The 16,408-nt window shown below is 41.6% G+C and overlaps 1 protein-coding gene across 4 annotated transcripts in view; it reads left to right on the top strand.

The window, feature by feature from the left end:
* The window catches only part of TOX (thymocyte selection associated high mobility group box), a 306,751-nt gene that overhangs the window by 145,807 nt on the left and 144,536 nt on the right, over positions 1-16,408 (top strand). The window contains exons 1-2 of one of the 4 annotated variants that reach the window (XM_042924261.1): positions 8,278-8,311; positions 12,097-12,162. In XM_042924261.1, coding sequence (XP_042780195.1) covers positions 8,309-8,311; positions 12,097-12,162 — 69 coding nt within the window. In that variant the 5' untranslated portion in view covers positions 8,278-8,308. Of the gene's footprint in view, positions 1-8,277; positions 8,312-8,388; positions 8,420-10,541; positions 10,588-12,096; positions 12,163-16,408 lie in introns of those variants that run through there. The other 3 variants (XM_042924260.1, XM_042924259.1, XM_042924257.1) reach the window with 3 other exon arrangements.

Here is a 16,408-nt window from a genome sequence, read left to right as displayed (position 1 = left end):
AAAAGGAATTAATAATGTAAAGTTTCTTACAGAAAGTGAAATAATAGGTTACAGAGCAGTAGAGATTACATAATTTCTTTGATGTGAGCATTATAAGGAACATTAACTGATTACTGACACAGCCTAAGTATCTAGCTGAGTTATGCAATTGTTGAACCAGAACAGAAATTGTTCTATAGTTCCATAAAATACAATGAGTGATTGTTATCTTGTGGCTAATTTAATGCTTAAAGCTAATAAGCTATGAAAAAGAAAATGTTATGGGAAGCCTGTATCATTCTATATCTTACTACTGTAAATTTAGGTATAACATTGCATTTGTTAATGCCCAAACCATCTGAAATCTCCATTTTAAGACCGTAAATTCACCTGAAGCAAGTTTAGCGAATGTGGTATAATGTAGTTTCCCATGACTGGGTGATATTTTCTCTGTAAATTAAGAGAGGCCTTCAGTTGTGCTTTCCACTTTCAGACAACTTCTCCTGCAATATTATGTGGCAGTTTTTAACATCGCTCCTCTACGTAATCGAAAATAACACAAATGAAAGCCAAATAAAGAACATTTCTGGAGAAGAATATTTTGCACACACACAGAGTAAACAAATACGTACATATGTACAGAACATGTGTGTATACACATATTTATGTACATATAGATACACACAGGATGCTCTATAAAGTTTTCATTTATTTGGCGATCACGCTATTTTCCTTTGTCTGCTCCATTGCTTTTCTCTTATCTAATATTTAAGGCAGAACTGTGCACTTACAAGTATGATGATTAACAAATAACATCTGCATATCACTTTCTATATTAAAGACCTCTTCACAGACTAATTTAGGGCACATTCAGCCTGATTTTGCACTGTTTTCTGCCTATCGATCTTTTCCAACGAATGACAGAAACAGTCCGTGAGGTGGAAATACCATAGTTTCCAGAATGTAGCACAGGGTTTATATATTTAGTACTTTGTAATTTATAATTCTTTTGGTATATCTCATTTGAATCTGAAAGAACCACATGGAGAACGTCAAATTCTTGCTCTCATTCCCAAGACCAGTCTGCTAGGAAGTGTCTGAACCAGGACTCCTATCAGGATCTTATTTCAAACCCACTCCATGATGGAATCTCTCCTAAATTCTGTCCTATTTTGTCATACCTGCAAGGGAACAAGAGACCCTGAATTACTCACAAGCCACCTGGGGGGAAAGGAGAAATGGATTGCATTCTGTCTGCCAATCCAGTAAGCTTTTCATTAGCATGCTGGTGTAGATTTGGAGACGATTCAGAGAGCAAAATGTTCACCAGCAACTTGACGTCAGCGTGAAAAAACAAACCAGCTCGATCTGGAGCCACATGGGCACAGTCTGCTTACTGGAACTGGGCTTGCCTACGTGGTACCACGAAGATTTGAACCATTATCTAAGATGTCATAAAATAAACTTCTTTTCAAATTCGTCCAACTAGAGCGAGTGAAGAAACTTTGGTCCCTGTAGGACAGGAAGAAATGGAAAAACTCGGGTGTGATCTGGTTTACAGCAGCTTTTGTCCAGTGACGCTGGGCGGAGCAGTTGTTTTCATGGATAGAAATTGATTTGGGAATGAAAGCACGTGGAATAAACACGACTGCAGAACAACGGAATGGTGACGTCCAAAATGATTTCAGTTCTCGCGATATTACGTTGAATTTATTTAATCACTCATCATTGTTGTTTTGTAGATGCTAGGTGCTTGGCAGGTGCTAGGTGCTGGCGGCATAGAATTAGGAAGCTCTCTGCTCTCAAAGCGCTCTTTCTAGTCCGGTGTAGAAGACAGGTCAGTGCCGTGACACAGAGGCTGCAGGAAAGCACCAGATGCCATAGGGAAGTTAGGGAGGCACAGGGAAGGGACCCTAAGTCATCAGCGATTTTAGAGAAGGCTTACCTTCTGGTGGGAAGATGCTCTGTCCCTGGCACTGTCCACACGTGTGCCTTTTGTTCAGTCATAGTTGTTCAGACCCTCCTTTCACTCCCAGAAGGGTTCCAGGTTGGTTGTGCAATTCCCTGACCATCGTATTACTGCTAGGAAAGCAGGGAGGGAAATAACAGGAAGTGGAACGTGGAAAGGTATTCCAAACAGAGGGGATGACGGAAAGAAGTAGAGGCAGGGATTTCTTGGCCATACGGAAATCACGAAGCGACGATGGAACGTAGAGTGACCTAAGATACAGAACGGAATGAGGTTACAGACGCTGAACTCTTGGCCTGGCCCAGGCACGGGCCCTTTAGATTGGACACAAGCCATAAACACCTACGGCTGTTCTCATCATGAAGGGCCTTGTGTTTGAAGCTAAGGAAGCTGAAATGTACTTGAAAACTTCAGAGGGAGTGAAGAATTTTAAGCAGTGGAGGAGAAGGAAGACCCGTTTAGTGTCCCGACACTGGCACAGTCTAGGGTATCACGCAGCAAAGAGAGACGTAAGGGACCCACTTTGAGGATCTGCTGGATGCGTGTGTTGTGCTCAGCACTTCGCCGTACGGGTATGGCCTTCATGGCAGCCCCATGACAGGGCCACTGAGGCTCACGGAGGCCACGTCTTCCCAGGTTCACAGCCACGGCGTGGCAGAGATGGGTCCCAAACGCCGCTCTGGATCATTTGAGTCTGTGGTTTTCATCACACACCTTCTGCCTCTGCCGGCTGCCCTGGGTCCGTTAGCACTGACCTTGGAATAGAGTATGTACTTCTAGGCGATACCCGCTGTCAGTAAGTGGGTATTGCCACTGAAATCATAGAATAAAGCCTGCGGTCCTCATGGTCATTGAATTGGTTATGAGATTCATTAATTCTGCATTGACACCGGGATGCCTAGAAGTTGCATGTTGGTCGAGTCTTTCCTTTTGCAAGGGTCTTCTTTTCCTTGAGCACACTTCTCCTGTTAGGGACTCTCCTGCCGTCAGGCAGAATGGAATTGAGGCTCTGCTCTGCTTCTTCCAAAGTACTTAATTGTTTAGGGCGCACTGTACTGATAAAGGACACGAATACTGCCTGCCTCACTGGGTCGCTGTCAGGATCAAGTGAGAGAATACATGCGTGCACCTGTCACACAGGAAGCATACAGCTAATGTTAGCTGCCGTTACCGAGACTGGGGCCTGGCACCTAGTAGGTGCACCATGAGCCTTTGTTCAATGAATGAATGAATGCATGAATGAATGAGTACCCACCACATTTTATCGGGGAATGTGTCGCTACCGTTGAATTTTAATGGAGCAAGAAGATCCCTTTGGAGGGCTTACCCACGTGGTCATATTTTCTTCTCGCAACTTTTCGACAAAAGAGCATCCGGTGGTGCCGTTCCAGAAGGGGAAACAAAGGAGACCAATCACTTCTCACCAGGCAGGATAAATAAGGTTTTGAGTAGAAGCAGGCATGCTTTTTCCAGCAACAGGACTTGTACATTCGGCCCTGACGTGTTTCTGGCAACATGTCATGCTATAAAAGGACATGGTCAAAAGGGAGGATGAAGTGTTTGGGAGAATGCTACCAAAAAAAAAAAAAAAAAAAAAAAAAAGTGAAATGAGAGTGCAGGACGATCTAAGGAGCATAGTTTGAGCTACTGTAAAATTTTTTTTAACGTTTATTTATTTTTGAGAGAGATAGAGACAGAGCAGGGGAAGAGCAGAGAGGAGACACAGAATCCGAAGCAGGCTCCAGGCTCTGAGCTGTCAGCACAGAGCCCGACGCAGGGCTCGAACTCATGAACCGTGAGATCATGACCTGAGCCGAAGTCGGACGCTTCACCGACTGAGCCACCCAGGCTACTATAAACATGAAGACAATAAAAGAAGCTTTGGCATGGAGACCCTCTATGCCTTGGGAAGGGGACATCTTATGCATGAAGCCTTAAGCTAAAGCAGGGAAAATTATGCCCTAAGCTTTAGAAAAGTGTGGATAAGTCAGCCGGGAAAGTCACATGAGATCACAGATTAAATATCAAAGGAGGTTATGCAAAAATAGATGTAACTAAATAGTATTTGAAGATGTTAAAGAGAATTTAAAAATTATACTCCTTTTGATGCAACGAATGGAGTGACTTCCCAAGTTCCTTAAAATGAAAGATACACGCCAAATACAGCTTTGCTTCCTTTCACCATGGGCAAACCCGTTCTCAGTAACTTGGAGGATGCCATCGTGTTTCTGTTTCGAAAACAGAAACTCTCGGGAACGTCAAGAAAATAAATGTCAAACCTGATGTCACAAAGAAAATGGAGTGGATATGAACTGAACTTCTCATATTTCTAATTGGTCAGGTTTGCCCTGAATATACCAAAATACATTTCAACACCTGTCCTACCCTTAGGAGATTTTCATTACCAAAAGTCTATTCCTGTAACATCATTGTTCTATTTTGCCACAATGTTATTTCCTGAGTAATAATAATAGAGAAGTGAGATTCTCCATCTTAATAATTCTGTACCTTCCTATTTATATTTTTATTTGGTACTGTCACTTTTAATTTCAAAATTATTCAATAATTATTTGTCCTCAAATCTTTTTTGAGAAGTTTTCATCCCACTCAGTTGTCACTTACTTCTCTGTTAATTTTTTTTTTTTTTATAAATCTGTCATTCAAGTGTCATAACTTTATCAGTGCTCTGAATTTATACTAGTCTCTTCCACTCTCCTTGCTTTGAGCTTCCCAGAACAGGTGCAGGATTAGGTACTGTGGGAAATGAGGTGAGAGCTGAAATGATGTGGAAATCAGTGAGCTTAGGGAAGAATTGCCAGCAAGTTTGAATGTACTTCTCAAATTGTTCTCTTACTGCATGGATTCAGAAAAATTTGTCTAAAGCCTGACAAGTCAAAGGAACGTTCTGAACCAATCATTTGAAACTACACCAGTTTCAACTCTAGTTTTACGGCTTTATGCTTTATAGAAATTCAGAAATTGCTTGGGAATTCATTTCAAAAACAGTGTCCCTACCTGGAATCAGGAATCATTGTTCCTAATTTTCTCCTATCAGCCACCTTGTGGAGGGAGGCCTTTTAGTCAAAACCAGAGATGTGTATCAGGCATGTTTTCAGTTGGTTGAACTTCTTTCCATTAAACTCATCAGAATGGACCTGGATTGATAGTCAAGCTTTTATCCACACATTCTTTGCTTTCTTAAATAATGCATTAAGGAAAGTGTATTGCGTTGTGTTGAAAGTTTGGGGTTAGGGAAGGTTTCTAGAAACTCGCATTTCTTTCTTTCAAACGGAGTGACGCTTTCATGATACAGGTCAACCTTTGTTCTTCTTTTTATGACTGTTTCGTGAGATTGTTTCTGTCTTTGCACAGGAATTGAAAATAGAATTAATGATTCTTAAATAAGCTGTAATGAAAGCAGAACAAAGATGGGATCAGGCTAGTGGAGCACTGCACCTGAGCACACTGTCCTACTGAGTACGACGGGCCACCGTCTTCGTCCTAGCTGCCCAGAAAGCAGAGCCTGTGCTGGGGGAGGGGGCTCGCACACTAGCACTGGGAGTACAAGCCCAGGGAGACACGAGTGAAGGGGAAAGGAAGCAAGACAGAAGTCAAGGAGGCAGGGATCGCAAGACATGAGACACACATTACCAAGATGTTGTAGCTTCGCAACTAATCACTGCTGGTTGCTGGGCATGAGGGACTTCTCTAAAGAGGCCACAGGGAATGCCATGGGGCAGTCGTCTCCACTGGGGCCAATTTCCCACGCACACTGGGGATACGTTATCCGGCCAGCTGCACAGACTCTGTGGAAAGCAGAACTTCTTTGGCTCCAGCCCAGGTGCAGAGCCACTTATGTAAGTTGGTGCCAGGCTTGGGGCACCTCAGCCTCTAGCCCTGGTGGCAGCAGAGGTGATATGGCTGAGGGCTTCATGACTCTGGTGTCAGCCATTCCCGAAAGCAGAGTCCAGGGGCCAAGGCCTGAGGGTCAGGCAGGTCCTGTCTGTCAGGATTGGATCCATCACAGACAAGTTACTTAACTCCTTTGTGTCTCACTTTTGTCATCTGTAAACCGGGAGTCATAATAGTCACCATAATACGAGATAATTACAAAAACTAAACACCTCGATGCCTCTGATGTGATTAGAAAGTGCCTGCAAAGGTTAAAAATAGCTTGAGCCATGATGGCATCATTATGTGAAGTATGGAGCCCATACTTACGTGGACATACAGTGTTCGAGCGAGTTACAAGTTTATGCATAACATCAGTATTGAAAATTTCAGCTACCAAAAGTAACAAAAGAGACGTGATGTATAGAACTTCCTCCGGATAAATCTATCACTGGGACAAAAACAAGATCTAAATTCAGTTCCAACAGCCAAGCTCCAGAGTCTAAGGTCTGGGCACAGTATTTTACTTGTGGGTATAAGAGCCTCTCTCCCGGCTTCCAGTGGCCCAGTCTTCCCAGTGGCCTCGCTATGCCCAGATCCTATTTCCTCTCCATGCCTTTCAGATCTGCAGCAGAGTGCTGACCACTCAAGTTCAAGTGACGGGAGGCTGCGGAAAGGGGTTTCTCTTTCCTGTCTCAGCTCTGTGCGCTCTCGGGCTCTCAGGCTCGTCCATTCGGAGCACCAACGAACGGAGCAACTCTGCTTTCTTTCCGTGGGGTATTGCCAGCCTGTGCTCTGCTGGTCTCCTTTCCTTTCAGTATCAGCCACTTTTCTGGCCCTTGTGCTCAGTCGGTTTCATTCAGCCTGGCTCTGCATGGAGGCATGTTGCTTTAGACTATCTCGCATCAACACAGCCAGCCTTGAAGCTAGAAGCTAGATAAACACAGATTCCCTCTCCAGTGTCTCCTGACCTTCTTCCTTGAGGATGAGAGGATGTGTAGTAAGTGTAGGAGTTTGCCTGGCTCTGTTTTCGTTGGATGCATTCTTACCGTGCGTGGGAACAGCAGAGGTAACTATATGCTCATGTGTCCGTTATCGCCCTTCCCATTAGCTTTCAAAATGCTTTGCTTCCATGAAACAACAAAAGTCGTTGACTTCACTGCCCAAACCGTTATTTCTTTCATTATAAAGCAAGCGGGGAAAAGAGGACTTCTAATCTTCTGTTGAGTCAAGCAACACAGAAATAGATATTTTATTTTGAGGATATTACCCCGTCTTACGATTTATTATAATGCATCTTCTAAGAAATGTCAAATTAACTCTCTGCTATAAGCATTTCTACTTTTAGCTCTTTAAAAAAAAAAACAAAACAAAACAGAGTATCAAATATTCCCTCAGAAAACACCCAGAGATGTAAGGTTTTCCCTTTTATAGGCGATACAATGTGGTACTGTTTCATGAATTCCATGAGGTTCTCCACCACCCCCCCCCCCCCCCGCCACCCAGCAGCAGTTTTCTCGGTTTCCTCTAATGGTTTCCCTAAAAAGATCCCGTTTCCTTTACGAGTGCCAACGACTGATTTATAGTTCACATGCTGCCTTTGATTTTTCTGGTTTTAGTGGTTTGGGTCATCTAATATTGCCCAGTTTTGCTCATCATTTACTATGTTCAGGCAATGTTGGATGTCTGCTTTCAGCTTTTAAATAGAAGAAATAATAACTACCTAGTTTGAAAAGCTCTTTGGGATTATGGGTTTGGTTAATATCCTCTAAAAACAATTTCAAAAAACTGTAGTAGAAGATTATAAATGACTTTTTACGTGATTGCATCCCCTGGTGCTTTGAAATAAAAACACAATAAAGAGTATAAAAGCACTTGGTCAGAAAGGCTAATCCTGAGTTGATGTCATTTACATTTAGATTTAAATAAGTCAGCCTATTTATTCTTTCAAACTTTGCTTCAGGTTTTAAATTGAGAATCCGTGGAAATTAAAAGTCCTACCTAGTTTGCTCAGATATATTTTGAAAAGTTCTAATGCCTGAATTCAGTTGACTTCTAAGCATAATAACTGTGATAAACATAAGGAGTGAGGAAATGTAACTAGTTATTTTTAATGAACCAATGTTATTGTAACAATTATTAATAATGTTCATCTACTGTGTGGTCCAGGTAAAGCAAAGCAAGGTCACTGATGTAATAACACACACTGTGCCTTCAAGATCATGGAGTATGCAAATAAGCCATATACAACTACAATAGTCATAGAGTCTGATCCCCCATTTTTATGCGTGATGGAGTATAAAGCAGCATGTCATAGTGGAAGATTCTTCCATTAGGAATCCAGACCTTGATTCTGGTTCCAGATGAACCATGTGACCAATAGAAAGGCAGTTTCTCCAATCAGGATGCCTTCAGGGATCTTTCCAAGGCCAGAATTCTAGGGCTCTATGCACTCTAATTCCACTTCAGATGGTGAGTGGACGGACATGGGCCCACTACACGAGAGGACGCCCTCTAAGAATGGTGCATCTGCAGAAGGCCTGTTGAGATTCCTGGAACCAGCTCCTGAATAGGATGTGGGTGGGTGGGTGGGGGCTGTGAACAGCACACGGATGACCTTAACCTGATGGGGTGTGCGTGGACAGGGGGCGGAGTAAGGGGGAGGATGGGATCATGGCTTACTTTTCTTCCTGTGCCCAAGAGTGGGTCCAACCGCAAGAAGAATGGCTCAGCATGTTCCGACACACATACGTATTTCTGTTTGGCAACTCAAAATTCTTCAGAAAGAGGGCATCGACTCATTTATAGCCAAGTCTCTTGATTCTCGGGCAATCTCTATGTTTCTGAATTCTACAAAACTCTTGAGGAAGAACTACAGCTAGCGTTTGAGTAATGGGCTTCTAGCTACTTCTGTACGTTTTTTTAAGGGCTTCTGCTCCTAAAGTAACCAGTTTTAAGCCACTGCAGAACGATGAGCTGACCGCATTCCAAAGCCTTGAAACCATTCTCTCAAAGCTAAATCTTATTTCTCTTGTCAAGTGATCACCTCCTCTAGGGAAATGAGGGGTGTAAGAAAGTACCATGGGTATAAGAAATATTTCAGCAGTGAAAAGGGAAGAAAGGTGTTCTGGACAAAGAGGTGTGAATGTGTGTGGGACACAGTGAGGCACAGGGAATGGATGCAGTGAGTTCAGAGACTCTGAGGGCAAAATCAACATGGCTTCTGTTCCCCTGGAAAGCAAGCATACCATGAAATAGATGTCATCCCTTCATGCACCTTTACCTTGCGAGTCCTCTAAAAATAAGCCTTCAGAGCCTTTCAGTTAGGGTTCACCGGCAAAACAGAACCAACAGAATGTGTGACTTATTATAAGAAATTGTCCCAATCCAAAACTATAGCGGGGAAGCTGGAAAGGAGAGCCAATGGCACAGTTTCAGTCCCGAAGCTGGTAGGCTTAAGACCGAAGGAGAGCGGATGTTTCCATTCAAGTCTGACAGCAGGAAAAGATGGTTGTTCCAGTTCTGCCAGCCAGGTAGGAGGAATTTCCTCTTACTCTGCAGAGGGTCAGCCTTTCTGTGCCTTTCAGGCCTTCAACTGATTGGATGAGACCCACCTGCGAGAGGGAGGGTGCTCTTCTTCACACATTCTACCAATCCACATGTTAATTTCACCCAGAAGTACCCTCCTGGACGTACCTGGAATAATATTTGACCGAGTGTCTGGGCACCCTGTGGCCCAGTCACGCTGGCACAAAATAAACCACCGTCATACCACCTCTCGGCATTGTAAGGGTTAATTATAAACATCTGAAGATATTCCACCAGCCTGATCCCTATACTGGCAGCTCACTGTGCCCCTTGTGTTTTTGAAAGTCTCACAATGCCACAAAAATTCCGGACCGTGTCTCAACGTGGAGATGTTGCCAACACTCTGCTTTGATATGGACACTATTTTCAGGATCGGTAGCTAACTCATTAGAATTCAGAACAATTTCTATGTTCTGGTGGTTAAGTGCACGTGCTAGAAAGCCTGGCTTTGAGTTCCAGCCCTTGCCTCTTAAGAGCTCTGTGACCTTGGGCATCTAGCTTAAATCCTCTGTGCCTTTGTGTCTCCTTTTGTAAGGTGTATGTAATAATAATACCGAACTCGTGGTTTGTTGTGTGATGGAATCAGTTAATGCGTGTGAAGCTACAGGCAGGTTATGGGGGCATGGAATGTACTCCAAAAAATAGTTATCCCCACAGTCACATACCTTTTGTTGTAAAATGCTGTTTCAGCCTTGGCTCAGTATTGCTTAAGCATTGGTACTTTTTGAGGAAAGAGTCCTTATCAAGAGCAGTAACATTGAATACACTCAATTAGCATACGCTTTGGATAGACTAAAACCAAAACTTCAGAGCCTTCGTTGGCTTGAGAACGACACCAGATTTAGAAAATGAGTTAGAGAAGATGAAATAGAAAGTAACACATTTATAGAATATGCATAGGCTGTGGAGTATTTGATGTACTTCACTACTTCTGTGCAGTTTAGTTTGTTATAGTCAGAGAAACTGTCCATATTTTAAATGGTTCTTTGGCATCTTCACATAAAAAACATTTGCAAACAAACCAACAGTGGGTGGGGGTGAAATGCCGAATGATGCTTTTTGTCGGGGCCTGAGGTGTTAGCAGAAACAGGTGGATTGATTCGGGCTAGACTATCTTTGGGTTGAAGGCATTCACCTGACTGATGGAAATGCAACCTTGGGTAAGTCACTTGGACTCAGGGCTCCTGAGCCAGATGACAAAGTCACCAAATGTCTCGCTAGTCTTTTCTCAGTGTGCTATTTCTGACTTGTCCTAACAACCACTATCATTCAGTAAGTGATTTCGTATCTGTTTAGATAAGTTTGTTCACATAACATGAAATATATTTTCAGGGTGATGTGTGAGGAGAGCCTTTGGTTCCTTGAACTCAACCTCGTGAGTGTTTCGCTGTCTGTAGGGAGGTCTTTCCTTGTCGATGTGAATCTTCAGGGCACCTAGTGCCCTAGAGTACGGTTCGGGGTCTTTGGCGTGTTCCAGTGTTTGTACGACCCTCTGGATGCTGCTGGCAGCTCATTGATGGTGGAATGCGATGTCTGTAACACAGTTTTCTCTTTCTTGATGATATATAAAATGTGCCCATATTACCGTGTACTGGCACCTCCATCAATACCATTATTCTGTCTTCACAAGTAATTTTTCAGATTAAGACTTGAAAAGTTCCCATGTCTGAAATTAGTCTGGCAAGGAAAGTGTATTCAGAGTCAGCTCTTTGAAGCTGGCTGTATTAGCCCACTTGATTATTTCCTAGGGGAAATTCTTCTTCTAACTAAAAAAAGGAATGCTTTGCCCATTTATCAAATGACTGAAGATAGCTGGGGATTAAGTCTGAATGGAATGATTACTGCTTTCGAAAACCCAAATAATGAAAAGTATGTTGTTGTTATGTCACTGTTGCCTGAACCGTTCGACGGTCCTGCAGTTGTACTACCCCATGAATTTCCCCCTCCCTTCTTATTCCTACCTCGTAAATTTGTGTATGAATTTCTATGCCTTCGTAATACTTACATGAAGCCTCTATCTCTGCAGGACTTTAGAGAGGAATGTTTGAACCATGGAGCTTGTCTATGTTCACGGTGACTCACGGTCGTTATCATTCTCAGCCATGGCTGTGGTGCCACGTGCTCTTTGTAAATATTATAAAGTTAAAAATGTTCATCATCAGGCGATTGGGATGAAGCGAGTTTGGGTCTAATCTGAAAACTCTGCCCTTTCTCGCTTTTGAGAGCTAGACTCAGAACGCACTGAGCTGTGCCTCGGTGTACTTCCCATTATGTTTCTCTCCCAGAAATCAGGCCATTCGTTTAATACTTCATCACGACCGAACTGCAGTACGCAGACATGGTATGCAAAATGAGCCATTTTTGTTTTAAAACAGATTGCAGATGAAAGGAAACCATTCATTTCTTGCTTGCTTGCTGTAATTACTAGAGCGCTAATTACTCCAAATCACTGACATCCAGGGTCAGGAAGGATGACAACAGAAACATCAAAGAAAAGACGTGTCTCACTGGCGATGACAGATTTTCAGTATTCCCAACCACACTGTTGTTTTTTGTTGTTTTTTTTTTTTTTATGGCTACTGTTTTCCAGTTTGATGGTGAAAACAACAACAACAACAAACATGCACACAGTCAAGATTGCTGAATGTTTACTATTGTTTCATTCGCAGTTTGACGGTGAGAACATGTATATGAGCATGACAGAGCCGAGCCAGGACTATGTGCCAGCCAGCCAGGTGGGTTAATTAATCTTCTCTGCCTTGTTTCAAATTGTAATTAAACAAATTCAAAGAGTTGCATTGCAAATGAGTAGCGCTATCAGTAACTGCCGCAATCAGGAATAATCATAATTTATAAACAAAGCATTTAAGCCTTGTTTCCAGTTAATGAGATAGAGCTGATAAAACACGGGAGTTGGCATTTGTTGAAAGATACTACCTTGTTTCCTCTCCAGAATGGCAAGCAGCTGTTTTGCCAGCATGATCTTTCCTAAACAGTTGTTTTACCTTTAGGAAATAAAGTCTTTACAGGTGCAGGTTATTTGTGCTTCTGACGATAGACGAGTTAATCATTATAAGCTGCACATGTCACGAATAGCTTTCATTATCAACTGTTGGGGCAGTTGTCAATACAGGGCTACCTTTCCAACCAAAATCACATGGCCCGTGAGCACTGTATGGCGGCCTTCAGAATCTACCAGGTCGGGTAGCTTTTTTTTTGCCCAAATGCACGATGTGATTGAAATCTTTCAAGAGCGCGTTTGTAGCCATTTCACTAGGAATGGTTGACAAGGTATTTAACCGTGAAAAGTGACGACAGAAGTCCAATGAAAACGTAAACGGTTACGTTTATCAAAGTAAATTCTGGGCTCTTTATTTTTAGACACTTAAAGACCAGGCCCTTTAATCCAGTGAGGACATTTAAAGCCAAATTATAACTGCCCCAAAGTGCGGGCATAACATAATGGGTAATAACAGTGCAAACGAAAATAAATGAATCAATGAAAACAAGGGAGAATCATAGGAACATTTTGTAGACTTGAACTTTTTTTTTTTCCTGGAAGAGCAGCAAAAACCATGGCAGTTTGAAGTTTCATGTATCAGTAACTGTGGTGTAAACCCTAGCACGGGAGTTTTCAATGCCTGCAAAGCTGTCCAAAGGGATTTGATAACGGGGATGGGTGGGGGAAACAGAGAACAAAAATAAAACTTGGATTTTTCTTCATGCTGCTTGTCAGTGAATTAATCTAATGTATATGTGAGGGGTGCACTTCGTGAAGCTTTGAAATTTCTTCGAGCACAAAATGTCTCGTGCTTAACTCAAAACAGAGGCAAGCCTGCCTCTCCATGAACTTTGCATTTAGAAGTCATTATGATCACTGCCTTCTCTGGCAGACATTCTGGAAACTACACTATACTGTTCAGACGAGAAGGTCATCCCTGAGTTCAAAGATCCGGACTCCATTTCCTTCCATTCAACTGAGTTGATCACTTTCAGGATACCTTTGGTAGGCTGAGCGTTGCATTTAGAATTCTTACTTCACAGAATTCATTCAGCTAAGTAGCCTCCGAGATCCATAGGTAGTTCTGAATAGGACTGTTTGATTAAAAAATGAAAAATGTTACTATTAATTTTCTTCTAACCATCAATCCCCAAACTGTACTGACAAGTTTAGTATTACGATTAGATTAAAGTAACCCAGTATCATCTCTTTGGTGCCTTTAGGGTTTTGAAGTGTAAGGGCTAATTGAATTTGTTTGAAACAGTAGAAACACAAACCCAATAAATGATTGCTGCTATAAAGCAACTGCTCCATTTCAGAGAATCATTATGTCTGTCTTAAAGACTTTTGGATAAAGGATTGGAAATCCAAAGCATATACATCATAACAACTTGGCTCCTTAGATTTTTAAATTCAAGTACGATGGGTACTATTAAGCCCTGACTAAAATCAAACAACCAATATTAATTATTTCTTTTAATATTCCAATCAGGAGTTACTAAGAATGTTTTAAATACCAGTGAGAACATACATATATACATACATACATACATACATACCAGTGATAATTTATGAAAGAGTAAAGAGCCCCAAATACTTTCTGCGCTTTGTAAAAATATGGCAGGTTTGTGTGCCCGAAGCAAACTATTTTTTAATAATGTAGCACATATAAAAATGTTTCCAGAGTGTGCTCTTTTAAAAATTAGACTAATGCAAGATAATACATACTCTAGGGGGGAATAAACTTTGCAAATTACATAAGTTGAATGGCCTTAGCTAAATTTTACGCTTAACGTTCCTTTTGTTTACTGTAATATAGTGTGTCCGAAAATTCATTACCTGGTATTCTTTTAGGGAAGTTTCATCAATTTATCCCTTTTGGCAACCATAAATAGGATTTTAGTCATCTTACAGGGGAAAAAAAATAGTTTTATTCCTTTTCCTACATAACATCAAACATCTGCATAGTTTAGTAATCCAAGATAACTTGCCTCGTAGCATTACTCAACAATTATAATTCCTGTTCAATTTTCAAATCAGTACATGCTTTGGGACTTACCGACTAAGTTGCTAAGTAGCAACATATGGTATACTACTGCTCCTGTGATGTTGCTGGGAGCAAATAGCATAATTCTAAACTTGAAATGATTTTTATAGAAAGCCAATGCTGGAATGGCTCCAGAAATGGAAGTACACTGTAAAAATTAATGATATTCTTTTAGACAGTCCCAAAGGGCTCTTTGGTACTATCTACTACATGCATTCTATACCTCTGAAGCTAGTGTATACAGATCCTTAAAATTTTTTGCATATCATTCTGTAATTGATAGGCAGCTTTTAAATTGTGTACTACCTTATAATAAGCCTGACAACTATGCAATAAAAACCCATGACATTTCCACTTCTCCCTAGCTCCATTCTTGGAATATGGACTATTTTCTCCTCTAATAGCTAGCTATGAGTGTGCTGGCCACTCAGTACTTTAATTTAAATACCACTTAACCTTTTTTTTTTTTTTTTTTTTTTTTTACCTTTGAGTGCATAGAATTTGAAGCATGTGATGCAAGACTTCTTTGTGTGTTTCTAGGCCCCGGCTAAGGGCAGACCATGTTGCTTGTTATCTCATGAGCTTGCAGATCTCCTCCCAAGTAGTTTGTGAGAAAATGGGAGCATGTTAAAGAAAGGAAAGCCAGATGTGAAGTGTGGACAACAGTCCTTCATAAAGTCATTTCTTTCTCATTTTTAACTCGTCATGTCTGATTAACCAATATGGCGGAGTAGAGAACAGCAAGGCAGGGGGGATCTGGCTTCCCACCTTAGCTCTAACTTTTCCCTGGAATCTTCCAAACCCACTCAACTCTGACTCACATGCCCTGAGGCCCCTTTCCCTGAAAAACTCAAGCCCCTGTCTCCAGCCCCTAGAATTATGGTGCCTTCAGTAGCTCCTTATATGTGATTCTACTCAAGATATAAGTGTTCATTTCAAGTAAATACATCAAAGGAAACAGAAGAGGAATCTGGTTCTCTTGATTTAAACTTTCTATGTCACCAAGGTTGTTTGTGTTTATTTTTTTTCTTTGAATCCAATCTTTTTTTATTTATTTGTGTTTCATTTTGAATATGTGCCATTACTTTGTCTCCTTCTTTCTTTCTCTGTGGCAGTTTCCAGAATATCATTTTCCGTGGCTACCTGTTCATTCTAAGCTTCCCACTCACACTGGCGACCTTTTCCCCAGTTCTCTGGATGCAGAAACATTCTCATGCATGCCTCTGTTGGGGTACTCTGTGAAAAAGTTTGAGAAGGACTGATCTTTTTTATGCAAGAAATAATCACTTGATGGGGGAATCACAAGGTTTTTATGGTGTCAGGTCATAGAGAAGCTTAATGCTCAAGACAGTTACTTGACTGAACCATATTTTCAATAAATCACTTCCTCCTTGACCTTGGCTTTTACTCTGCTAAACCCTTTCCTTCTGTTTGGTTTCCGTCCTTACTTCCTTGCTTGCTTTATTCCTTCTCTCCTCCTTTTCCTCCTTTCTTCTTCTTTTTTTTTTTTTATTTTTTTAGTGTTTATTTTTGAGAGAGAGAGAGAGAGAAAGAGAGGGAGAGAGAACGAACAGGGGAGGGGCAGAGAGAGAGGGAGACACAGAATCCGAAGCAGGCTCCAGGCTGTGAGCTGTCAGCCCAGAGCCTGACGCAGGGCTCGAACCCACAAACACATGACCCAAGCCAAAGTCGGATGCTTAACTGACTGAGCCACCCAGACACCCCACTTGTTTCTTCTTCTTACTCTCTCTCCTTCCTTCCTCCTTATTTCCATGAATACCTATCCTTTAAACTTGAACCAATTTTTATGGTTAATTCTGAGCATCACAGTAAGCCTGAAGTATTAAATGTCCTGACCTGAGATCTGATTTTGGATTATTTTCAGTTTGTGCAGGTTTCCCTTTGCTTCTTTTCTTTTCCCCCACAGAAATCC

This window comes from Panthera leo, chromosome F2 (genome assembly GCF_018350215.1).
Source record: "Panthera leo isolate Ple1 chromosome F2, P.leo_Ple1_pat1.1, whole genome shotgun sequence".
Classification (NCBI taxonomy): domain Eukaryota; kingdom Metazoa; phylum Chordata; class Mammalia; order Carnivora; family Felidae; genus Panthera; species Panthera leo.
This window is presented reverse-complemented; position numbering and strand designations above follow the sequence as displayed.